Genomic DNA, 26,564 nt, shown 5'->3' on the forward strand with positions numbered 1-26,564 from the left:
GACGGCGGGCCCAGGGCAGGCCGCTGCCTCTCCTGCCCTCGGGGCCTCACGCCGGTCCGCGCTCGCAGCGCTCCAGGGCCGGAGCTGAGGGGTCTGCAGAGGGCAGGGCCCGGGCAGTTTGCGGGACGAGCAAGGGGCTGCGGCACGGCGACTCCGCGCTCCCAAAGCCTCGCGGAGAACTCTGGCCAGAGAACTCCGCACGCCCCGCTCACGCACACCAGCGGCCTCCGGCGCACGCGCATCGCGCACGCACCCGCGCTCCTGCGGGGCCCCGGCGCACGTGCGCTCACGCACGCGCGCGTGTGCGCGCGTATGCGCGCCTCGAGCCCCGAGCACGTGCACGTCGCCTGCCCCCACACCCCCACCCCACTCGCCCACACACGCGCGGACACATGGAGACACGGGGGCGCGCACCGGGGGTGGCGCCGAGTCGCGCCGCGGCGCGGCCCCTTTATTCGCTTCAGGAGGCGGAGAACTTTCTCAGCGCGACGACCACGAGCGCCAGCACCACGCAAGTGGCCAGCAGGGCGGCGATGACGATGGCCGCGATGGCGCCGGGTCCCAGCGAGCCTGCGGAGGACGGAGGGCCGCGTTAGCCCCGAGGCCCGGCCCCCCTCCCACCCCTTCCTCCCGGCCCGCCCGGACCCCGCGCCCCAGCCCGTACCGCCGCCCTGGTCCAGATGCTCCCGCGCGGTGCTGTCCTCGGGGCTCGGCGCGGCGGTGGGCGCGGGCGGGCCGCTGACCGCCGGCTCCAAGGCGGGGCTGGTGCTCTCCACGGGGCCTTCTCCCGACGGCAGCTCGGCGGGCTCGTTCCACAGGGTGGGCACGGGCTCCTGCGGGCCCTCGGCTGCAAAGCCAAGGACAGGTGTGGGGGCCTGGGCGGCAGGGCCGACGGGGACGTCGACCCCGCCGTTGACCGACTGGGAAGGGGCGCTGAGTGCCGGGCTCTGGGGCACAGCGCGGTGCTTGCCGCTTCACAGGTGAGGCAACGGAAGCCGAGTGGCCCACGTGTGGCCCCAGAGCCTCCGCTGGGGTCAGGCCACCCCTGCCATGAGAGGACAGGTTGATGGGGGAGGAGGGCACTGAGGGACCAACAGGCCCACTCGGGAGGAAGCTGGAAGAACTTCGGGCTGGCAGCGAGCTTCAGGGCAGGGGGGCGGGGGGAGGCAGGGCACTTGAACACCCAGCAGAGCCTGGGGCCCCCCATCTGAACTGCTGGGCTCTGTAGGTCCTGGGGAAGTGACACTTGTAAAGGGTCCTTTCCCCGCACCCGCACAGGGCAGCCCCAGGGCAGCCTTCACCCTGGAGAAGGCGCCGGGAGGGTGAGGCATTGCCCTTTCCAGGAACCAGGGTTCCTGCTCAGCGCGGCCGGTGAGCAAATATGGCCCACTGCCGCAGGAGGTGGAGAGGAGAGGCCTGCCCCACACCCCAGGGGCAGCCGGCCCCACACCCCAGGGGCAGCCGGCCCTGCTGCTTCTCGGCCCTAACCTGGGCAGAGTGGAGCAGCCCCCAGGGCCTGGGGTCTAGCGCCTGCACATGCCTCCACGCGCCCCCCGAGTGTCTGAGGCTTAGAGCGCAGGGGCCTCTCTAGCCTAAGAAACTGTGATGCCAGCACGTTGCTGCCTCCAGACAGAACAGGGCCAGAGGGGTGGGCAGGGGTGTCTGTGGTCAGTGTTAAGGGAAGCCCCAGGAAAGGGTAAGCCCTCAGCCCCGCACTAGCTGGGGCTCCGTCAGCATATCAGTCTCCGGGCAGCGTTTTCTGCAGGAGCCTTTCTCTGCTCATGGGTTGGGGGTTAGCAGGATTTAGGGTACCCAGGGGCCCCAGAGAACGAGAGGGACAGGCTGAGAGGCCTGCATGGTAACCCCAGGCAGCCCACACCAACTTTGCTCCCCCGTCAAGGATCTTAGCCTGAGGAGCCTCGCAGCAACACCCCAGCCCTGAGTGATCTCTCTTGTGAGCCAGGGATGCTAGAATGGGCTTGCCGGGCATCACAGCGCACCGTCTCACTGATACCAGCCGCTCTGTGGTCGGCCAAGAAGACCAAGGCTCAGGTTAAGCTGAGGTGGGCGCTGTGCTGGTAGTTACGTGCTGCTGGGGATTGAAGCCCCGGAAGAGGTCGTGCTTCCCGAGAAACTTCCTGGGAAGTTGTGGTTCCGTCAATACAACCCTGGCCAGCCCACCTGCGGTCCCTGGGGCACATTGCACACTTGGGGGCTCCACCCCTGAGAGCTCCCCCAGAGCACAGACAAGCCAGACCCACACCCTGCTTCCAGGCTCACCAGCTCCTGGAGAGGGGCCTGCTCTGGGAAGACACAAAGGTACTTCCAGGGTTCTTCTGCCAACGTGTCCACCTGAGGCAAATCATGAGTAAACAGCCAAACCCAAATTCCAGGGCAGCCTTAAAATAACTAGGCTTTCACAAACGTTAAGGTCACGAGAGACAAAGAAAGGGTGAGGAATTGTTCCAGGCTGGGGACTAAGGAGCTGTGACAACACGGCGCACCGTGCGTTCCTGGGTGGAACATTATGGAGTCCACTGGTGAGCTATGAATAAGACTGTAGTTCAGGTGACAGTGCTGCGTCAGTTTTCACTTCCTGGTTTGGATAACTGACTCTGCTTATGTAAGAGAATGTCCTTGTCCTTAGGAAGTATTTAGGGACAAAGGGGCATGATGTCTGCAACTTAACTGTCAAAGGTTCAGCAATCAGATAGGTAAGTGAGTAAATAGAGACAGGAAGACGGTGAGAAGAGCAAATATGGCAAGATGTTGGCGGTCGGTGCATCCAACTGAAGAGCCTACTGGAGTTCACTGGATAATTCTTATAACTTTTCTGTAAACTTCAGATCGTTTCATGACAAAATTTTACAAGGTCCCCAGCTCCCAGGCCCTGCCCCTGGTGCCTCTCCCAGGCCTCCGCTGGATCAGTTCTGAGGCTCAGCTTACAGGCAGGGACCGCTGTCATATTCCCAGGGCTTGCCCGGGCCTGTGCCCCTTTTCAGAAACAGCGCTGGCAAGGAGGCCTGTCAGGGGCAGGAGGCCCCTGCACCCGCTGTGTGGAAGCCTCCCTCTCCCAGGGCCCAGGCTGAAGCAGTGCTGGTGTGTGGGGGCCACCCCCTGTGAGGAAGGGGAAAGCGACTCGGTCAGGCCTCCCTTGTCGCTGCCTGGGAGGGCTGGGGTCTGCAGCCTGCAGCTGCCATGGAAGGCTCCAGGCCCTAGGCATGCCTGCCTCAGGCTCTCTGGGGCTGAGCAGAAAAAAGGCCTGGGTCTACCCACCGCTTGGCAGGCCCTGAGGTCTAGGGCTCACAGACTGCCTGTCTTCCAGATAAATGAACAAACCACTGGTCCCCACTTGCTCGCCACACGCCCAAGACAGAGTGGCAGCCAGGCACCTCCCTGTCCTACCACCACCAGCCAAAGCTCACCTCCAACTGCCAGGCCTCTGGCCAGAGAGGCCAGCACAGGGCTACTGGGTATCAGGGCCAGCCAACCTGGTGGCGTCCAAGGAGTCAGCCCCAAGTGCAGGAAGAGGAGTGCCGGGCTCCACACCCCCTGGAGGGCAGGGGCTCACTTCCAGGAACTAGTGGTCACCCTCTGCCCTTTGCCAGAGCCCGGGAGCCATCTCTCGGGGAGAAGGGCCCTCTGAGCAGGGTACTTGGAGACCCACCCAGACCTTCTCCCTGTCTGCCCCCAGTGACCCAGCCTCACCCTGTTCCTCCCCACAGAAGCCTGGACCCTCCCTGCCAGACACACCAGCCCAGGCCCCCTCATCCCTGCTGTGCGCACCCCCTCCCGCCCCTTCAAGACTCTGCCAGTCTCTGAAGCTTGATGGGCTGAATCCATTGGCTTCCAATCAGGAGGGCTGGGTCCAGATCCCGGCTCCACCACAGCCTCACCCTGGGACCACCGCGGACTGCCTTCGCCGCCGGCCTTCACTTCCCGACCTGTGGAATGGGGGGTGGACCGTGCCTCTCACAGCCCTCACAAGGCGGTGACTGTGCTGTCACGGCCACCGTCGGCTGCTGCCTCTGCCCTAGGGCCTTTCTGGCCTGGGCACCATGGCCCTTGCCCCCCTGCGGGCTTCGCGCCTGCTGTAGCTGACCATCGCCGGGAGACCCCCAGAGGCGGATCCGGGCTTCAGGGAGTCATCTGCACCCACGCAGCCAGGGCCCAGGGCCCAGCAGCTCCCTGCCAGCCCAGGCGGCTGCCCCAGCGGCACACGTGGGCCAGAGCCACAGCCTGCGCTCAGTCACCAGCCCTCCGGCAGAGGAGGTGCAGCTGCCGAGGAGGGCCAGGCATTTTCTTGTCCTCGTCTACGTGCCTCCGTACTCTCTCAGTTTGCTGTAGTCAGAGGGGGAAGCCAGTCTGTCCCCCAGATCTACCCTTCCGGGGAGCCATGAGCAGAAGCCGTTGTCAGGGAGCTTCCCCACAGCAGGCCCCATCTGAGGAGGGGGAAAGATGGGGGAAAGAAATGCCAGGCAGAGGGACTGGTATGCGGGCAGGCGTGGACGGCGAGCAGAGACGTTAAGCGAGCACGGAGAAGGGAGGACAAGGACCGGAGTGAGCAGCAACCGGCAACTCCGCGCGCTGAGAGGCCCGGAGAAGTGGGTGCCTCGTGACCCTGCCACGGGCCTGGGCACCGTGGGCTCTCCTCCAGCCCCACCGCCTTTCGGTAAATAAGCTTGTTTAACGCTCAGTCTGACCACTGGGCCCGGAGGCCAGGCGCCCAAGCTCACAGACGGCCTTTGTGCGGCCGTGAAGGGCCTTTTCATCCCTGCCCTGGCCTCCCGCCCGCTCAGCCTGGCCTGCCCCCCCCACCTCGGTAGCTGTGGCCACGGGCGACCCGCAGGGAGGGCAGCAGGCCGCTCCCTCCCCGCCTGCCTGCTCAGGACCCCAGCCCAGGGAGCAGCGGGCCAGGGGCCTGTGGGGCCTGCTGCACACCTGCTCTGAGCCTCCAGCCGGGGGTGGGGCGGCCAGGAGCCTCCCAAACCCGCTCCCTCCCAGAGCGGCAGGGCGAACCACAGCCAGCCGGAACCCCAAAGACTCCGGGGTGGGGCTGGCCTGCCTGCCCTTGGTAGGACACATGGAGGGGACTCGGGAGGTGAGGCCAGGTGAGGTCCCGCTGCCGCCAGACACGAGGCTGTCCCCAGGCATTCCTGCGGCGGCAGACGCAGCCCACCCACCCAGGCTGTGTGTGCACAGTCTGATCCAGCGCCTCTGGCCGGCAGCCTGGCTGGGAGGGCTGGCTGCATGGGGACCAAGGAACGACAGAAGCTGCCCACACGGCCCCAGACCCCGGGCAGACGGACGCCAGCACCTTCACCTCCACCCACTCTGACCACCAGGCGGGAAAAGCTTTTCACTGGGGTGGGTGGGGTATAAGGGAGCCACGGGAGACGCCACCCCACTTTAGATCACTTCCCCGATTCCCTGGGCACCACACTAGCCCCCTGGCTTGCCCAGCTGTCCCCTCTCCCACCAAAAGGGAGGCTGGATGCTTTCCTAGCCGCATGAGGAGGTGCTTCTGCCTGAGACTACCCTGCACCCAGCAGAGCGGCTGGGGATGTTTTCCTCCTAACATGCACTGAGCACTACCAGCTGCCTGGCCCGTCCTGAAAGCTCACGTGTGTGAACTTGGCAGACCTACAGGCTCCTGCGAGAGAGGCAGAGGCGCTCTGGTTATCGCCATGGTACAGCAGAGGAGAGGCACAGAGAGGCTGAGAAACAGCGAGGAGGACAGGGCCAGAAACAAAGCCAGCCTGCAAGCTTCTTCCTAGGGTGTCTAGAGGGAGGCCGGCAGGCCCACAGGCTCCTCGCCACCCCATCCCGTTTCCTCCCGTGTTCGTGCCTGAGTGTGTGACCATAAGGGTCCCCCCAGGCCTCGCATCCCCCAGCAGCTCTCCCAGCACCACATCCACACGATGGTATCACAGCCTCCCTCAGATCCACAGACACTCCCCCGAAACCCATGCCGCGGAGGGTCTCCAAGGGGCCCCCCCACCTGCACATTTCTCCAGCCCCAAGACTGCCCTCAGGAGCCCCGAAACACCTCCCTTTGGCCCACCTCACGGCCATCAGAGATGGCTTTCTTCCAGGAGAAAGACCACCCATGACCCGTCTGTGCCTTTTCTCGCTCAGGCTTTGAAGCCCCACAGCTGTGCCCAGGACAGGGGCTCAGGTCCCAGGAGCCTGCCAAGCCAAGCCTGGCGGGACCCTTCTCGCCAGACCCCAGACCCAGCCATTTTCAGCCTCAGTGCAGTGCCTCAGTCCAGCATCCTCATGGTTTTACAGAGGGGTCTCTGGCCCTGTGCTCCCTCTGGAATTTTTCCCAAGATGGAAACAGTACCTGGGTCTTCACTCTCAGAGGACATTTCAGAAAACCAGCAGAGAAGGGTTTGCAGGGCTTGACAAATAAATGGTAGGGCTGTGTTCTTACATCTAGGGGCCTTCAGCTGCTTGCCTGGTGCCCCCTCCTGACTCCCAGATCTGAAGGCCTTCAGATTTTAGGGTGCTGGAGTAATCCCCACGTACCCCAGGCAGCTAACGTCCCTGGCCCTGCTCCCCAAGTCACCCTCCTGCTTCAGAGGTCACCATCTCTATGGCTAACGATTCCCTGAGGCCTCGGATGCAGCTGCTGCCAGCCTGTCCTGGGGGAGCCCTTCACAGAATCACCCCCAAACTGCCACCCCATCTCCTGTGAATGGCCTTGCCGGTGGGCATTAGAGATTCTGGCCTAAGGTACTTCTTAGCCTTGGGAGGCTGGTGGTAGCAGAGCCCAGGGGGCACCCTTACCTGTGAGCACCGCAGGGGCCACGACCCCGGAGAGGAGCAGCAGTGCCATGCGCAGGGCCAGACAGAGCACCATCCTGGCCCGTGAGTGAGCACGGCCGGCGAGCGGGATGCACGGAGGATTGAGCTGGTTAACTTCAGGGCAGAGGGAAAGAGGCATCAAAGGGCTGGGAAGGGTTTCATCAATGCAAACTCTGTCCTCCTGGGACACCGTGCCCGCCCCCCACACATGAAAACACACACACACACACACACACACACACACACACACACACAGCACAGCTTACAGAACTGACTGCTTTCCTGAACTCTGCAGCAGCCCCACCCTCAGAGAGGGAAAGAGGAAATTGCTCTTTCCCGCTCTCCTCTCTCTCTCTCTCTCTCTCTCTCTCTCTCACACACACACACACACACACACACACACACACACACACACACACACCTGGGCCACTGAAAGTGAGAGAATCTCAACCTCCATGTGCAAGACTCACCCAGGGAGCTTGATAAATGCAGATGGTCCTGGCACTTTGTTTCAGTGGGTCGTGGATGGGCCCAGGAATCTGCATTTTAGTGCTCAAGGCCCAGGCTTGGGAGACTCCAACCTTAGGCTGGCAGCACTGATGAGGGCCAGGTTCTGCTCACGTTTGGGCTCTCGATGCCTGGCAGGGAGTGGGCACACAACAACCCTTGTTAAAGCAGCATTTTTGTTTTTTGCGGTACGCGGGCCTCTCACTGTTGCAGCCTCTCCCGTTGCGGAACACAGGCTCCGGACGCGCAGGCTCAGCGGCCACGGCTCACGGGCCCAGCCGCTCCGCGGCATGTGGGATCTTCCCGGACCGGGGCACGAACCCGTGTCCCCTGCATCAGCAGGCGGACTCTCAACCACTGCGCCACCAGGGAAGCCCTAAAGCAGCACTTTTAAAGCAGTTTCCATCCAAACCTTCTGGCAGCTCTAGTCTCTCCAGAAAAACTCATGTCATAAAACGCCCTGTGTCCCTTCTTCTTGCTCTCTGTTCTCCTAGGTACCTGGGACTTGAAATACCACCTGTGTGTTCATGACACACATTTCCAACCCAGTTCCGGCCCAGAACTTCAGCCCCATCGCCCACTGCCTCCCGGACAGCCCCAAGGGTACCTAATGAGCATCTCCAACTTAACGTGTCCAAAACAAACCTTGACTGCACTGCCTCTCCAGCCCTGCACAGCAGTTACATCCCAGTCCCCCACCTCCCAGATGTCGTGGCCACATAATTAAAGTTCATCAGAGGTCTCTCTCTTTCCCTTGTCTAAGCTCTCAGAAAGTACACCCCCCTACTTCAAACCCTTCATGGTTTCCCACTGCTCTTCGAATAAAAAGCCAGACTAAGGACTTGCCCTGGTCCTGCTCACTATGTTCAGTCTGCTGGCCTTGACGAGGTTCCTCCAATACACCAAACTCAATCCTGCCTCAGGGCCTTTTCACTCGCTGTCCCCTCTCCCAGAAAGCAGTCTCCCAGCTCATTACATGGCTACCTCCTAATCACCATTCAGGTCTCAGCTCTGATCATTCAATCCCCCATTCACCCATCACATAGCTTTAAATTTCTTCTTAGCATTTATATTTGTAGGAAACTCTCATTTCCTTTTTTTTTTTGGTTAATTTTTTGAGGGATGACCTATATATGGTGAAGTACACAAATCTTACGTTTACAGCTTGATGAACTCTCATACATTTGTAAACACCACCCAAATCAATATAGAACTTTTCCAGCACACCAGCAGGATTCTTCCTGCCCCTCCCTAGTCAGTACCCCCAAGGTGCCAAGCCGTCTTCTATCACCATAGATTAGCTTCCTCTACTCTTGAACTTCAAATAAACTGAATCATATGACATGAACTCTTGTGTCTGGCTTCTTCTGCTCAACATTCTGTGAGATTCATCCACATTGTTGCATGTAGCAGTGGCTCATTCTTTTCTATTGCTGAATAGTATTCAGTTGTATGACTATGCCACAATTTATCCATTCTTTTATCCATTTATTTATGTCCATTTGGGTTATTTCCAGGTCTGAACTTTTATGAATATAGCTCCTGTGGGTATTCTTGTACCTGCCTTTGGTGAACATATACACTAGGTTCTCTTGGTTATACATCTAAAGATAGGATTGCTAGGTCAGAGTACAGTGTTCAGATTCTGTAGATGCTGGTGAGCAGCTTTCCACAGTGTTTGTTCTCGTTTACACTCGTCAGCAGTATGAGAGTTCCAGTTGCTCCACATCCTCACCAATACCTGGCATTGGCAGTCTTTTTTATTTCTAGCCGTTCTGATAGGTATGTAGTGGTGTCTCATCGTGGTTGTACTTCCTTGACTAATAAAGTTGAACACCTTTTCATATTTATTGACCACAGGAATATCCTCCTATGTGAAGGGTCTGCTCAGATTTTTTTGCTGATATATTAGGGTGGTCTATCACATTGAATTTATTTTTAGGATTTTTTCGGTGTGTGTACCCAGATAAAAATTCTTTGTCAGATATATGATATGGTGCCTTTAAATGAAGTGTCCATTGGTTGTCTGTCTCTACTCTGTGGCTAAGTCCCAGATAGCTGGGGCTGTGTTTAGTTCACCAATGTATTTCTAGAAGCTAGCACATGATAGGAACTTAATACTGGAATTCAATCAGTTGGGATTTCTGGGATAGAATTACCATCGAGCATCTTCTCACTTGTTCACTCATTTGTTGGTGCTGGTTTGCTCTCTCTCTCGTCCTCACCTTCCTGTGCCCTCAATGTAATGTAGAGTCAGACTCCCAGATCATACTCCTGAGAGAGTCTTGCCAGCTGACTCCGTGTTGGCATCTGCAGTGGAGGCACTGGGGGGAGATGAAAGGCGGGAGAGAAGTGCCTCTCTTTCTGATTCAGATTTCTGACAATGTCTCTGGCAGCGGCAGCGGCACTGGCCACACCAACTTCAGTAACGAATAAGTGTGGCTTGCAAAATTACAGTCAAACTGAATTCACAGCTGTGTCAGTTCTTTCAGGTGAAATTTATGGCACTGAATGGGAAGGAGTGAGACCTTGAGATGTGGAATGGGGGGATTTGGGCAGACTCAAACAAATCTGAGAATCTTCCACTCACAAATCCTCAGGCCTCCCTTGCAGAAGCAGCAGGCTCCTTAGAGAAATGGCTAATTCCAAATCTGGAGAAGTAAAAGTAAATGATGAACCTAGAATATCTCATGACAAATTAAGAAAGTGCTCAAAGGACGATAGAGATATGGCAAAAGGACACAAATGTCAACTTGGAGGGGCTCCAGATGGACAAATTGTGCACAACAGTATCTGATTATAACCTACAGTGTGTGCATGCATGCGTGTGTGTGTGTGTGTGTGTGTGTAAAGCTCTTCCTTATAGTAGAATGCTGACTAATAAATTACAGGAAAGCTTGACAACCATTAATAGTTCAAGCAAGAATCATCAATGACTGCTAAAACTAGTGGATAAAAGTTTGATGAGAGCTGGATATTTACATAGTCTCAAAGTATCTCCCATAAAGAGAAAAATCATTACAGTGGAAAAACCTGGCAGATACTATCTTTAAGTAATTAAAGTTAACATCACCAGTAATGGTTCAAACTGACATCATGTACCTCCTGACTGACATCATAACCTCCTGCTATGACGCATCAAGGACATAACATCACTTCTGTAGTATTCCTGCCCAATTGCATAATCTCAATTAAATCATGAGAAAAATACCAGACAAATGCAAACTGAGTGCATTCTACAAAATAATTGTCCTTTAAAAATCTCAAGGTATGAAAGATAGAGGAACTGTTCCAGATTAGGGAAGACTCAAAGAAACATGACATCCAAATACAAAAAGCAATCATGATGGCATCCTGCACCTTTTTGTTTTTTCTTATAAAAGACATTAGTGGAACAATTGGTGAAATATGAATGAAGCCTGGATATTAACTAATAGCATCATATACTTTATTTCCTAACTTTAATAATTGTACTGTGGTTATGTAAATGTCCTTGTCTCAAGGAAACACGCCCTGAAATGTTTAGGGATAAGGGACATGAATGTCATGAATGTCTTCAATTTGCTTTCAAGTGATTCATAAAAAATAGTTACTGAGAGTCATTGTTGTGAGTGTAGTTACAGAGTAAAAAAAAAATAATGCAGGTGTGGTAAAATGTTAGCAATTGGAGAATCTGGATGAAAGATATGTGGGAGTTTTTTCTACTGTTCTTGCAAGTTTTAAGTCTGAAATTATTCAAAATTTTTAAAATCCCCCTTCTCCCCAAAAAGAATCACTGTATTTCAGTGACTAATGAAATAATAGACCTAGGCAATGATCATCAATGAATGTTAAAACTGCTACATGAAAGATCAACAGAACTTTTATAATGGATGAATCAACCTGATAGCAACAGGACTGATGAATTGACATAGTGAAAATGGGACAACCAGACAATGCTGCCTGTGATGCAACAGGACGTACAGCAAGTTATGTATTCTTGGAGGGGGAGGGGAGAATCTGAATCCAATTAAGTTTCTAGACCTGACTACTCATTCACAGATGTGGGGGAGAGTAACAAATTGACACTGTAAGGATGCTCCTTGCTGAGTCCACATTATGGGATGTTCTGTGGGTAAATGATCTTGTTTTTCAATTTTTTTTTTTTGAGGGGAAACTGGTTAGACTAAAAGAGACTTAAACATAGCAACCAAATTTGATTCTGATTCAAACTTTTGTAAAAAGACATTTTTAAGATAACCTGAAAAAATCATACAGACTGGGTTTAGATACTAAGAAATTATTAATATTCTTAATGTGGTACTGACATGTTCTTTTTTTAAAGGTATCTTTGTTACCATGCACATTAAAATATTTACGAGTGACTCGATATCTAGGATTTGTTTTAAAATATTCTAAGGGAAAAAAGGTGAGATTAAAAACACAAAATTGGTAAAACGGTAGGAGTTCGTTACATTAGCTGCTGTGACTGAAAGTTGTGTCCCCCAAGATTTTTATGTTGGAAGCCCTAGTCCCAATGGGATGGTATTCAGAGGTGGGGCCTTGGGGAGGTGGTTAGGGTTAGATTAGGTCATGAGGGTGGGGTCCTCCTTGTAATGGGATAAAAAGACGATTTTTAAGAGATAAAAAGATGGGATAGAAAGAGACCTGAGATCTCCTTCTCTGCCATGTGAGGACATAACAAGAAGATGGCCATGTGCAAACCAGGATGACTCTCACCAGACACTTGATCTGTCAGCACCTAGATCGTGGGACTTCCCAGCCCAGACTAAAGACAGTAGTCTACTTCAATGTATGCTGAAGTTTTTTCAATTAATAAGAAAAAAAACTGAACTCAGGCAAAAGCTAATTAAAGACGAAAGCTGCAGTAACCTCAGTACTGTTAAGGACTCAAATCCCTTGGGAATGAAGGTTTACGTCACCCACCAGCTCAAGGGCTGGTGGAAGGCAAAAAGAACATGAAATGGGAAATGAGGAAGTTGTACAAATATCACCCACAGCCTCATGACAAAGAACAGAAACAAAAACTGATGTATATTTTATTCCTTGCTGTATATATACATATATATATATACACCAATTTTTCATATATATGTGTGTGTGTGTGTATATATATATATATATAAATAAAATAAAATTTAGTCGTTAAGATACTAATTATCCAGGTGAGACTGTAAGTGAATCGAAGAGATATTAGTATCACCTAGAAAAGGATATGATGACTGACCATTAGATAAGGTATTAGTGATTTCCCTAGTTACTAATCCTTCAGTAATCTTACCTTCCTACTCTTCCAACGCCAATTCTTTTTTCTCCCCTGCCCTCCGCCCGCATTTCTTTTGACTGAATATTTAGGACGGTTTCTGATTCATGATAGGACCCTGACCTGCTTAGGGCTTAACTTGACGTTATCAAAAGAAGTCAGAAAATCCAAGTCAGTGACTCATTCCCTTAACTGAGGCTCACCATGCCTTACATTTTGACCTGGGTCTGGTTTAGTAAAACCACAACGGGTATTTGTCAAAGACTCACACTAAAACACAAGTGCTAAATCTGCAAACACCAAGTGTCAGCAATATGCTGCAAAGATGTACAGATGCACACACAGATCACACTTGCACATATGCACTCAGGAGGTGAGAGCTGAAGGAAACCTCACAGATCAGCTAGGCCAGTAGTTCCCCACTCAAGCTGTCCGTTTAGGATCACTTAGGGCACCTAAAAAATAATTTCCAGTGCTGGGCCCCACCCTAAATAAGAAACCATGGGACATGGGGCTCAGGGACTGATTTTTGTTTCAAGTTCATCATTTGATCTGGGCCAACCTCCTCATCTGACAGGCAAGGAAACTGAGACCCAGAGACAGGACAGGAAGGACAGGTTAATAACGAAGCTGGTACTAATATCCAGTCTCCTGGAACTCATGCCACATTACCTTCCTGAGGGGTACTTCTTTACACTGATTTTCAGATGTCTAAGAGGGAGGCTGCCCATTTTTAATACGTCCCATTGCACCTACACGTGAGCCCACAAACTCCCTTCTCTCTTGCAAAATGGCCTACAAATATTTATCAAGCATTCATGTGCTGGGCATTGCACTATGCAACTACATTTTAAGTTACTGATCACAGCTACCTCACAGTTCCCATTTCACAGATGGGGAAATAAATACTTGCCTAAAGGAGATAGCAGGATCAACTTTCAAATCCGACAGCTTGACTCTAGTGCCCCCATCCACAAAACCACTCATAGGTTCATGCCACAGGGTACCTTTAAAAACACACACGCTCACACACACACCAAAAACCTAGATTCTGAATAGAATTGGGGGTTGCTAGACACAGCAAGGTTGAGCCCTTGGAAATCACTCGTTTCCCAGCTCTGCACAAGAATGGAACAGGGCCTGTGCCGAGCCCCCTCGTCAGGGTAACCACTAGGATTCCTTTCCCATGGTGGATGTGCACAGACTCAACCATCCCAAACTCTTCCAACTTCAAAGCAGGCTAAAGAGAATGACAGTGGTAGAGGCTGCTGCCGATGTAACATCCATTCCCTGTGTTTCTTAGAAACAGAATCCCAATGGTATCTGGGGTGGCAAACCACTCAACTAAAACCCCCATTTCCAGCTTTTTTTTTTTTTTTGCGGCACGCGGGCCTCTCACTGTTGTGGCCTCTCCCGTTGCGGAGCACAGGCTCCGGATGCGCAGGCTCAGCGGCCATGGCTCACGGGCCCAGCCGCTCCGCGGCATGTGGGATCTTCCCGGACCGGGGCACGAACCCGTGTCCCCTGCATCGGCAGGCGGACACTCAACCACTGCACCACCAGGGAAGTTCTCCAGCCTTTCTTGAACTAACTATAGTTACGTATCCACGTTCCAGTTTAAAAGACTAAGGATGTTTGGTAGAGCTCCCAAAAGAGCTCCTCAAGGAAGGCTGACTGAACAGGGAGGTGTGCTCCCTGAGCCTCACCCCAATCCTTCCTCCTGCCTGGAATACAGGCATGATGGTTGGTGCTCTAGCAGTCACCTTGGACCATGAGTGACCTTGAGAATGGAAGCCTCAACCAGGAGGGTAAAACAGAAAGAACCTGGGTCCCTGAGCCACACCAGCCTTGGACTGATGACCTCCAGATTTCACTTGAGAAATAAACTATCTTGTTTAAGTCACTGTTACTTTGTATCTTATTATATGCAGCCAAACCTAACAATGACCTCAGGACTACTTCTCATGCTAAAGGAGGCATTCAAAGGAGAAGACAACTGACTACCAAGGGAAAATAATCCCCCACTCCTAGATTTGGGGGGACAAGTAAACAATCTTTAAGAAATGATGTCTCTGCTTAAGACCAGCTGGACTGAACTGAGTGTTGAAGCTACAGTGAGTTCCATCCCCATGATGTCATCACTTTGCCAGCAACGAAAGGGGAGGCAACTGCAGCTTTTAGGCTGCAGGGCAGTTGCTGCAATTAGGGAAGAGCCCAGTTCTCTTCTCCTGCTTCCCAACATCTATGTGCTGTTTCTCCCATACATTGAACCATAGCAGTGTTTGTTACTTTAGCTGCAAAACATTCCCACTGACAAATCCCTGGAGGGAAACTCTTCTCTCAGGGGCTCCAGGTGCCCTTCCAGAACCAACACTACCAAAAGCTATGCGGGTCCGTCATACTCAGGGCATCTGACAGTGTCTGTAAAATGATCACACATCTGGCTGCCTCAAGGTTCCCAGGCTCTCCACGGTCCCAGCAAGCACTGTGGCTTCATCAGGAATTGCCTGCGCTCACAGCCATCCTCTAGAGCTGGGCTTTTTTCTTTTTGTTCCCAAATAACCCATTAACTATGAGGCCAACTTCCCTTTGGAACGTGCTCTCAGCTGCACCTTACTCTATTTAGAACGTGTATGCCTGCTGCACTTCCCACACTGGAAGCAAAGGAGACAACTAGGTTCATTTCACATCAGAATCATACACAGACTTTTTCATTAATAATATGAAGAGGACATTTTGTATAAAACAAACTTCAATTTCTTCACCTGATCAATTTAAAATAGGGTGTAGAAAATGGCACACACACTATTTATGTGTATATATTTGTATATATGTATTATTTAAAATAAAGCCTGAAGTCCCATTATCCTGAAATTAAAAAGAAAAAAATAACCCCTCAATTTAGAGCCAACGAAGAACTGAAGTTCCTTTATATGCATCAACTAATTTTATGCAGCTATTTCCCCAAAACAGCAACAACAGTACCTCTCATCCCACATGCTCTTCTATAAAGTGACCTTACCACTCATTCCATCAAGGGAGATGTTGGAGGTGACCATGTTCCCCAACCCCCTGAATCTGAAAGAGCTTGTGACTACTTTCACACAGTGTCACAGGAGTGACACTATGTGACTCCTGAGTCCAGGTCAGAAGAGGTGATGCAGCCTCTGCCCGGTTCTCTGGGGGAAGCCAACTGCCAAAGAAGTCCACCTACCCTGAAGCTGCCATGCTGGAGAGGGCACACGTAGTTCCTCCAGCCACCAACCCAGCTGAGCTCCCCGGCACTAGCCAGCGTCAACTGCCATTCACACGAGTGAGCCCTCGTGCCGCCCAACCTATCAAACCTTCCTAAGATCGCAGCCCCAGCTGACCTCTGACCATAACCAGAGGAGACACCATGGAAGAACCGCCCAGCTGAGCCCTCCCCACAGAGTCCTGACTCATAAAATTACCAATAAAATGCAAGGGTTGCTTGTAAGCCAGTTTGCGGGTAATTTGTTATGTAGCAACAGTATCCAGAACACCGACTACCTTGGGGAAAGTATCCATAATCAAACTACCTTGTCTGGGTATGTTTTTTAAATCTCTGACTTAAAACAACTGGAAGCAAACAGTGTACAAAACAAATACTTTGAAACTCAGGAAGAGTTTAGATAATCTGCAAGTAAGTTCACAGAAAGAGCTAAGAACGTGGTTGCTCGAAGTGAAAGAGTGAGCAAATGAGAATGTGAAAATTGGTAGAACTGAGACAGAAACAAACATTCTTAGGAAAGAGTGGTTTCTTTCCACCATCTGGGAAATTCCTCAGGTAGAAGCAATGCTCCTGGTTAAGCTAATGGAATGTTCCATGACTAAAACGACGTTGCTCCCTGAAGTCTGCCTACCCCTCCCCCAAATGTTTGTGTTTTATTTTAAAATTTCCCCTGAACAAGCATACAATAGAATCTAGCTTGGAAGGTGTGGTCAGGCTCTGGAGGGGGCACCTTCAGGGGTGTGTGTCTGTGTTGTGAGGACAGGAGACGATCTGCAGGTCAGCAGAAAGGGGCAGAGGAGGAAAGACATTTAATCAACTTACCCACGTTTACCTTGACCTCTACATTCTCAAATACAGAACCAAGTCAGCGTTCCATAGCCTGCCAGAGAAAGCCACAGCTGCGTCCATGTCTTGGGTGCTCACTTGTCTGGAGCTTTTCCATGGTGCCAAGAAGATGGTTTGGTGGAAAACTCAGCCTCGACAAGGGTGAGTACAAGAAGTGTACTCAGATAAAATACCACCAGGTTTTATTAAGTTCCTTTTTATTTTCCTCCACACTGGCAAAAGTTCCGAGGGAGCTTAAAGTTTTGTAAACATTTTAACTATCCCTCTTCCCCACCCCCCACTTTTGAATTTACAAAGCAAAGGAGAGCAGGAGCCCCAATTTTTAATGGTTCCCCATCTCCTCATGCTATTTGATCCAAAAACTATGTACAAGTCTGTAGCAGTCTCTGTATAGTTATTGTACATGTTTAAGAGGGAGGGAGGCAAAAAGGGACAGGGAGAATGGTGATCCAAAAGAATAAAAACAGAAACCCAAATATAATCATCCAAAACCAAACTGCTCTCAGAGCAACTCCAGCCTTCTTCGGGCAATGATGACAGAAAGAAAAGGCGCTCTGCCAGGAGCCACCCGAACCACAGCACTTCTTGCACAGGGGCGGACGGTCCAAAGGCTCCAGACCAAAGTGTGATTGGCAATTCCAGGTGATGTTCTGTGGGGGGTTGGCAGAGGCAGGAAGAGTATTGTTTATAAATAGGGCTTGAATACATTTTCTATCTGAAGTGAAGGGGTATTATGAGGCCACAACCAGAAACCAGAACCAGGCTTCTCTCTCCTGTTCTCTCCCATCCCCTCCAGCCCACTGCAATCTCCTGTATAGTGGTTTCCATGGATGAAGGTCTTAAAGATGGTCAGGTTTTGTATGTTCTTTTTTCAGAAAAGGCAAGCAACTTGCCATTCCAGAATCTTTAAACAAAACCTTTCGGGGCCACAGCAAGACACACACGCAATGCTCTGAGGAAGCAGATGAAATTCCGGGCTTTTATCAGAAGCAGAAGTTTATCCCTATCCAAAATGAAATTACACATATTCATACATATGGTAAAGATCCTAACTGCCTCTTAAACGAGACAAATTTTCAGCAGAAAGGCCCAAAACAAACTGGTCCTAGTCCTCTGAAGTAAAAATATTTATGGGAAAAAATCCGTTTTTGTAAGAAAGAAAAATTAAAAATAAGTCCCTCTCCCAGGCCACAGGGCTTCCTTTGTCCAATCAGGTTGGAGTATGCCAGGGGAGAAGTCAGCTTGCTTGGAAGTCACTATCTAATGAAGAAAAAACATGAATCCTTTCTCTGAAAGGATGCTCAGAAAGAAGAGGCGAGGGGTGTGCAACATCAAACCAATCAATCTAAACTCCATCCCACTCAGGGCCTCTTTGATGCAATCCCAGAGTTAGCAGCGGCAATGCAACCTTCAGACTGGAAGAGCTCTCACTGTGTCTCTGTCGGACACTCAAATCACAGTCCATGGGCGTTTTTGTTGCTGGCCAATGTCTGTTACCATTAACTCTCTTCATGATTGCACCAGTCAGACCCCATGCCCATTTTTTTTTGGGGGGGGGAGGGGAGAAGGAGAAGAAAAACAAAATAGAAGGAAAAAAGTGACAAGAGAAAGTAAATTGCTATTGGCAGATCCCAACACACTTTCTGGGAGACAGTAGGTGAAATCACGGCACAGTAAACACGTCTGCCCAAAATCAGCCTTGTTGGGGAGTAATCCCAACTGCCACCCCCAAGACACAGGGTCTGGTCCACTTATCCACAGTCTGAGATGCTCACCAACAAAAATGGTTTAAAGAATCTTGGACACAAAGGGCTGGAAGAAAAAGCCTGAGATGATCGGTTCTGTGATTTGTTGCAGTGATAAAGAGTATATGGTGAGTAAGTGTCGTGTCCAAAGGTGCAGAATCCATGGTCAGCAGAGGAAAGAGGGAAGGCCAGTCCGCTCTGGCAGGTGCTCAGTAGTCATCCAAAGTCTCGATTTCACCCATATTGAGTCGCTCCGATGAAGCATTGACTGAAAACCCTGCAGGGAAAAATTGGCAACGAGTGACTGACCACACCCAAACAACCATGTGGCTCAAATTCTAGGCAGGCAGCTGGAATTTTAGTCTCCTGTTTTTGAGCACACAAATAAGGATACTAAAAGGAGGGAGAAGAAAGGATAAAAGTCAATGTAATGGGTTTTTTGCCCTTCCAATTAGACATTCTATTTTTATATGTTTTATCTTAAGGTTCTGATATAATTTAATTAGGGAGGAAACACACACACACACACATAAACCCAGCACCACTGCTTAAAAAGAACTGCAAACCACTGCCTTAGAGAGTCCTGAGTAGAGCCTGGGTTTTAAGTGTGTTTTAAGGGCCAGGTTGGCTAGGGGGGAAGTTCATTCAGAAGGTGTACCTTAAAAGAATGGGGCAGGGGGAGGGCAGGAGTAACACACTAAGTACTTTGTAACCACTCGACCAAATGACTGTGAAATGTGAGTGGGAATAACACTATTGGGTTGGCCAAAAATTTCGTTTGGGTTTTTCCATAAGATGTTATAGAAAAACCCAAATGAACTTTTTGGCCAACCCAATACTTCAGCCCCATTCGCTATCGGGAATACTTTGGGTCCAAAACTTTGTCAAAGTTCTGGTCAAGAGATTTTGCTTTCAGTGGTAGGAGGCTCCAGGGAAGACCCACTACAAGATCCTTAGAGCCCTCAGATGTTCTTCCGATCACAGAGCAGACAGCACAGAAACATTAAACTACTTTATTCGACTCAATCTACTCTAAGTAGACCAGCAAAGGGAAGGATTTCATTTAGCAATATTAACTGACTGAAATGCAATCTGGTTTAGAAAAAGCAGTACTAGCACAGCCACTGAAGGCGACAGGCAGCACTTACAAACACTACTGAGGTTTGGAAACCTAATGCCATCAGCACGTGTAATTTTTCAATGAACTCCATGATCAGAGATTGATAAAAAGTACTATTAACAAGGCCTCTTTGAAATGAGTGATTCTCAGAAAGCTTTCAGTTCATCCACCCTAAATGAAATCCCAAACTGTTTCAGCTGCTATTTGAATATCAAAAAGTAAACAGGCGATGCTCTCCAGTCTAAAGGCAGTTCTGTTAATATTGAGTTTTCTGCCCCCTCCTTTTTGTTCTTTAATGTTCAAGTTTTCAAATACACATTTTAAATGTACCAATAATAAACAAAAAAATGCCTTACATAATAAAAATAGCTTAATTACATTACATTCTTGATTCCAAAATATCATGACTTGAAAAAATAAACACGCCTATTTATTAACCAAGGAAGCTGTGGTACAAGCTGCTTACAAGGCCTCCTACTGGGAGAGGCTAGGATTCCAAATCCCAACCTGAGTTCTACCCCTCAACTGTGTTCCCATAACCTGCAAGATTTTTTCCCTTGAAAATAATGAAAGGCTTAGTGTTCATATTTGAAAATAACAGTTAATTAGGTAAGTGCAAAAACCTAAAGACCAAACAGTTTATGAAATGAACTATTACTCTATTCTGAAGCAGGTTTTTCTTTGACTTCACATATATCTCAAGAACAAATGAAATGTGATAAAAACAATAATGAGCCACATGAAATAAAAGTGGGAATGTAACAAAAACACAAACTAAATCAATTTTAGTCATACAAACACAGGAAGGGAAAAGAAGCCTGGGGCCAAACAAAGTTAAGTATTCGCTGCTATAATATGACGATTACCGGGCTGGGCTTTTAGCAGACATGGTCTCATTTACCTGTCCAAAAAACCAGTAAGGAGGGCACGTCTCCTCCCCACTGGACAGAAAGGGGAGCTCTGGGATATAATGAGACCCCATGCAATACAAATGAGGATGTAAGCCCAATATGCCCAGCTCTAAAGACTATATTAGGTTCAGAACAACAGACTCCCACTCACATAATTTCTGTAAGGTTTGGGAGACTGTTTCTATAAGGAAAGTATGACTGGTGAAAAAATGGTATTGTGTGTGTGTATTTCTCATATCCAAGTACAGGATGCTGGCTCACAATGGCACTTGGTAGCTCTAAAAACTAGAAGAAAACACAAGAGTACAATGGAGGACATGATCATTAAAATGAAGCTGGAATCTCTCTGAAGGTTTGTTTTAGAAGCAAAATTCTCTTTTGATCAACGACCACTTTCTCAATGGATACTTTGGGGTCAAATTAATGGATACTTTGGGGTCAAATTTGAAGCTGTTTTCCCATTATGTGCATGGGGAACTTGTGACTGATGGATGTTTGTTAATTTTTCTTAATCTATAAGTCAATAAGGCATATATCAATTAAAAACAATAATAAATGGATATGAGTAGGTAAGGGGCAGAAATTATCAGATGAATTTCCAGAGGAAAGTTTAGTTGAGCAGAAATTCTCATTAAATGGTGCAAGCAAGAGCCCACCCAAGTGAGCTTCTTCAGTATTTTGTTGAACAGTTTTACTTCCCTTATATTTAATTTTTTTTTCTTCCCTTTCAAGATACATATTCCTTAAAACTCTATTCCTAGAATGACCTATGTCTCATTCCCTTGAAGGGGGATTTTAAGTCCCTTTCTTTCTTAGGTCTATAAGAGGAGATGGGGTCAGATCAGATATTTAATCCAAAAACCTTTACCTCATTTTCAGAGGAACCTTTTCCCTGAGAACCTTTTCCCCCCTCCCCCCACCAAGTACCACAGCTAAATAGCGGGGGATTCTTAGCTAGAGCTCACAACCAGAACTGAAGGAACACTCTTAAATCTACATTCACCTATCTCTGTCAAAACTGGATAAATTTTGGACTGTTCCATCCATCCTTAACATAAACTTCCAAGACATGCAGAAGAAAACAAAATTTCGCCAGATCTCTATGTTTCCGAAGCCAGCTTGCAGAGCACCAGTTCCCGAGGGCAATCCTCAAAGCTGGGTTTCTGTTACTGATATTTTGATTTCTCCAGCGCAGGAAACCTCTGAAGTATGGATACTACCAAGGGCAGAGCAATCTACCTCTTGCTGTGCTATCAGCTCTTTCATCTCTTTATCATGCCTCCTAGTCACTTCACACTCAATCTACCCAACACTTAAACACTGCATCATTCCCCCGTAAGCCTGCTCCACTTTCCAGGGCTCATCATTTTAGCAAAAGGGCAACTCTTTTCATCCGGCTGCCCACACCTTTCCATTCTCCTTGTCCATCCCCTAAATTTCTAAAATCCATCTAACTCCTCTCCATCTCCACTGCCAAAACCCTATTCCAGGCCACCAGTACCTTTCATCTGGTCTATACTGCAGCCTCCTAACTTTTCTGCCTGATTTCCCAATCTGCCACCTTGGCCAATATAACCATTCTATTCCAGACAACACAGTTTTATAACAGCCTATTCTACATTCATAAATAGAGAATAATATTAATTTCATCATTGCCTGTGAGGTTGTTAGGGCCAACTTAAGAAACACAGGTGGCCCATCAGCTTTGCCTATGCTGTTTATTATTCCAGAAACACCATTCCCTATCCTTCCTGTATTTCAAAGCCCCAATTCAGGTGTCACCTTTTCCCCAAGGAAAAGGCTGCTCTGTATGAAGACACTGGTCCTCAGTGTTAGATAAGAGTAGCCATGGGTAACACAGAAGAGTGAAAACAGGCCTGCTCTGAAACCCCAGCTGCACTGCTAAATGCTGTGTGACTCTGGGAAATGTCTTAAATCCTCTAGGCCTTGGTTTACTCATTGGTAAAGCTGGAACATCACCTCATAATGCAGGATAATTATGAGAATTGTATTATACACACAGTGAATGTCAACAAATACTGGTTCTTTTCTGTGAACATGTGACTGGATTTATGGTCTGCTTCCACACAAATCAGCATTTTAAATAACTTTTTCTGTTGTCCATTAGTATTATTTTCCAACTAAACTGAAAGTTTTTTTTAAAGAAATTCATGTTAGATATGAAAAAAAGACTTTAAAACTGAAGGCACCGCACAATGTATTACTTTTCTTACTCCCTGTAGCACATGAGGCATAGCTCCTGCACTGAGATGCCCAGTAAATACTGACTACTAACTTTGAACTGGTCAAAAACATTTATTTTTTATAAGAAGTATTTCCCTTCATGAAAAACATTCCACCATGGGACTCACATATAATCTCCCACCAACACCCAGCTAAGACATTAGGCCTGTGCTCACCTAATAAACTGGGATCTGCTCGGACCATCTTCTGCTTTTTCTTCTTCTTGCCACTTTGTACAGCTTCAAAATTAGACTGTTGGTTGTTGCTTTGATTGGTCTGAAATACTGAATGGAGTGCACTGTGGTTCATCCCCCACACAGAGTCCTGTAAAACGAGATAGCACAACTGAGGTTACATGGTGGATACAGGCTTGGCCCACTCCGAGGAAATGGTTGACCTGGGTCTCACCTTACCAAGGATGAGTTTAAAAACAGAAAGCCTACCGTGGATTCTGGTAATAACGAAACTAAGAACAGTCCACTGAGGCATGCTTTCCCTTCATTTAGATTCAGACATCCCACTTGAGCTCTGTCTCCACAAGGCCCGTCCTGGTAACTCCAGGTGTCCACACTGCTGTGACAGCACAGCTGTCAAAACCTCTCCAGATATGCATGGACTCTGTATCATCCACTAGGAACTGGCTCTTTGGTAATCCACACCTCTCACCTACTCAAAGTGGAAGGCTCCTTTGTTCTCTGGGGCCCATCAACGACGTGTGAAATGTCTGACAGGTTGTAGTACTGTCAGTACTGGGTACCAGTGGGTCCTGAGCAGCAGAGAGCTAACATTTGTAAGTTTTAACTATTTAAAACCAAATTTATGGTCTATGACAAGTTGGAATTTGCAATTTGACAGAGGCACTTATATGAACCAAGAACAATGGGGCTGATATGCCTAACAGAGAATGAATGGCTATATTTGCTAATTGGGAAATTCACAAAGGTCTCTGGACACTGAATTTGAAAATATCAAGTCCACCATGTTTTAAAAGGTTCCAGTCACGTGATATACAAAAATGGGAACATTGTTCTAATTTTCATTTCTCTGGCTGCTCAACATTTCAAGACATTAACACTCACAAGGGCACTGCACTCACTCTGCTGCCTCATACCTGCTGCTGCGGCGGCGGCTGTTGCTGCTGCGGCTGCCGCTGGCTGGCTTTCTGTTTGGCGCGGCGCTCCAGGAACTGCTTGGCAAACTCCTTGGCCTCAGAGGTATCTCCTAAATAGGCCCTAATGTAATCATGGACCTCATAAGGAGATTCTACTTCTTTCAGGAAAGAAACAAATGTGGGAACTGTAATATGAGAGGAAACAAGACATAAAGAGTAACAATGAAATATCACACAGAAGAGATCAGTTTCAGTTTTTAATATATTTTAACACCCAATACAGACATTAATGATGGAGACTTGAAAGGCATGTAGCTATTATGTTAAATATTCTTCAGTCTCCTCTGGAGTAGTAGTGGGGGGGACCCACTATCACTGCAATGCCCCAAATCATGTGAAATAGCACAGAGACAAAGATACCATGCATGTTTAGTTTCACTAAACGTTATTTTGGTAGAAACTAAATCATGTTGATCGAAACAACTGTTTGTCTAAGGCTAAAGTCATCTGGGGATTCATTTCTTTTTCCCTTAAATTCAATCAGTATTTATTAAGTGTGATAATGTGGGCAGGCACCACAACAGATACTGAAGATATAGGCATAGCCTCCTTTCACTTCACTGAGATATCCTAAGTTTACAAGAAAAACGGAACAGGAAGCAGTGTGGTGCAGGAGAAAAGCACAAGTATCAGAGTTAGACAGACATGGGTTTAAAACCTGATTCTGAAATTTGCTGACTGTGTGACCTTGATGAGTTACTTAACCATTCTGAGCCTCTGTTTCCTAATTTATAAAATGGGGATAACATCACCTACATTGTAAACGTGTCATAAAATTACTGCAAAAATTAGATACCTAGGATAACACATGTTAACCCCTATAAAGTGCCTAGTACATGGTAGGTGCTTAATGGATGGTAGCCATTGCTATTTTTCACTACTCTTTTCTCTGGCTCGAGCGGACCATTGGTTATTGTTACAATGCTACAAAGGAACCCTTCAATTCCTTTACTGCTCTGTTTTTAAAAGATTCTTGGTTTTAGAAAAGACATCAGAGGTGGACTAGTTCAACAAAGCCCATGAGTTATGGGAATCCCTTCCACACCAAGCTGGAGGGTAAGGGAAAGACTCACTTCCATCTAAGGCTGATAATTCTTCTTTGTGAACAACTAACAATTAGCAAGTTTTTCTTCAAATTGAGCTGAAATCTTTTCACTTGCATACATTATGGGTCTTAGCTTTATCCTACACAAAATAAGTCTACTTGCTCTGTCACATGATTCCCACCCCTGCCCCCAAAGGCAGGAAGGGAAAAACCTCACATCACCTCAGACTTCTCTTGCCCAGGCTGACCTCTGTCCCCACTATAACAGTTACTCTCCTTTGTCCATCTGGCAATGCCCCCCATAAAATGAGCAGTATGGAACTATGACCTCTTCTTCCCTGTACATTATAAGACAGCCTAAGATAGCATCTACTTTTTGGTAACCACTGATAACCTATTTCAGCATAGTATTATAGAACTTTTCTATAATACTATTAAAGAGTCAAGTTCCTATGGTAGGTGCAGGACTTGACCTCCATCAGATTTCACCTCCTGAGTGTTGGCCCATCATCATTCCAATTTTCTAACTCTTTGTGGGTCCTGCTCTGCCATTCCACATGCTGGGTTTCCCTCCCCAATTCTTACCATCCAAGTTATTTGCCGTATTAAGGGCATGAAGCATCTGTTCACACCACTGGGTAAATCCATCTTGGGCTTTATTTACTCCCTGAAAGAGCTTCAGCAATTTTTCTTCTTCTTCTACTTTCTTATTCTGCCGGTTAGACACACCTACAGATTTACTAAAGCAAAACAATAGGGCGATATTATATTCCCAGAAACTGTTACTATATGATTATACTCTAACACCATAAATAGACAATGTCTTGGCAACACCGGATGGCTGTCCAGCAATCCAATTCTTGGCTCCAAAAATGAAAACAAACAAACAAACAACAACAAACCCGAAATAAAAAAACTGAAATACTGGGGGTGGGGGGGTGGGTTACTCAATACCCCTTAAAATCTAGCCTCAGTTAATACATTCTAGTTTGTGAATACAGGGCTTCTTTTCAGAGAAATTATTAAATGTTCCCCTATGTGTCCTTCAGTAAGACTTTAAATTTTGCTAAGCCTCAGTTTCCTCATCTGTAAAATGGTACTAATACTTCTTTGGGTTATCAAAAGGAATAATGATACTATATGCAAAGGCCTAGAGCATAGTGCCTGGCAAAAATGCTCAATAAACTGACATTTAGTGTCCTATTCATAACACATTAAGCCCTCAATCAAGAAGAAATACTCTGACAACACTACCATTTATTAAGTAGTTACTATGTGCCAGGCACTTTACTAACTACTTCACATGTATTCATTTAACCTTTAGAACCATACCCATGAAGTTATTATCTTCATTTTATAGATGAGGGAACTGAGGCTCAAAGAGGTTCCCTCTTGCCCAAGGTCACACAGCTAATAAGTGGTAGTGCTGGGATTTGAGCTGATGTATTTAACATTAAAACCCATGTTCGTTCAATAAAACTGTATACTAAGGAAAGAAAGATGAATGTAAAATGTAACTAATTTATCATAAAAATAAAATGGTTTTAGTGTTTATAATACTCATAGTATAAGTAACTTAAAAATATAAATTTAGAGAAAAACGCTAAAATCTAGAGAATACCTTGGTGAAATATTCCACAGCAATAACA

At 48.1% G+C, this 26,564-nt stretch overlaps 2 protein-coding genes across 10 annotated transcripts in view; both read right to left on the minus strand.

Annotated features, from left to right (window-relative positions):
• Window positions 1-434: 434 nt before the first annotated feature.
• Window positions 435-16,790, minus strand: SNORC (secondary ossification center associated regulator of chondrocyte maturation). Its single transcript, XM_067740210.1, has 5 exons — window positions 16,656-16,790; window positions 7,281-7,448; window positions 6,793-6,924; window positions 665-847; window positions 435-570 (listed from the first exon to the last, which is right to left on the minus strand). Exons 3-5 carry the CDS (start codon window positions 6,863-6,865, stop codon window positions 461-463), a joined length of 366 nt encoding a protein of 121 aa, XP_067596311.1. The 5' UTR covers window positions 6,866-6,924; window positions 7,281-7,448; window positions 16,656-16,790; the 3' UTR covers window positions 435-460.
• A 69-nt stretch (window positions 16,791-16,859) lies between these two features.
• GIGYF2 (GRB10 interacting GYF protein 2) overlaps window positions 16,860-26,564 on the minus strand; it is a 126,393-nt gene continuing 116,688 nt past the window's right edge. For 8 of the 9 annotated variants that reach the window (XM_067740200.1, XM_067740204.1, XM_067740202.1 and 5 more), the window contains 4 exons: window positions 25,501-25,655; window positions 23,811-23,995; window positions 22,876-23,023; window positions 16,860-18,701 (listed from right to left, as the gene is read on the minus strand). In XM_067740200.1, the coding sequence (XP_067596301.1) occupies window positions 18,634-18,701; window positions 22,876-23,023; window positions 23,811-23,995; window positions 25,501-25,655 (556 nt within the window). In that variant the 3' untranslated portion in view covers window positions 16,860-18,633. The remainder of the gene's footprint in view (window positions 18,702-22,875; window positions 23,024-23,810; window positions 23,996-25,500; window positions 25,656-26,564) is intronic. The other variant, XR_010944175.1, reaches the window with a different exon arrangement.

Source organism: Pseudorca crassidens, chromosome 6, assembly GCF_039906515.1.
Source record: "Pseudorca crassidens isolate mPseCra1 chromosome 6, mPseCra1.hap1, whole genome shotgun sequence".
Classification (NCBI taxonomy): Eukaryota; Metazoa; Chordata; class Mammalia; order Artiodactyla; family Delphinidae; genus Pseudorca; species Pseudorca crassidens.

Excerpts from the sequence above, each read along its gene's own strand:
- SNORC (XM_067740210.1), bottom strand. The coding sequence starts at position 6,865 with ATGGTGCTCTGTCTGGCCCTGCGCATGGCACTGCTGCTCCTCTCCGGG. Across the intron at positions 848-6,792 it reads GGCCCCTGCGGTGCTCACAG|CCGAGGGCCCGCAGGAGCCC; the intron begins GTAAGGGTGCCC and ends TTGGCTTTGCAG. Across the intron at positions 571-664 it reads GCATCTGGACCAGGGCGGCG|GCTCGCTGGGACCCGGCGCC; the intron begins GTACGGGCTGGG and ends CGTCCTCCGCAG.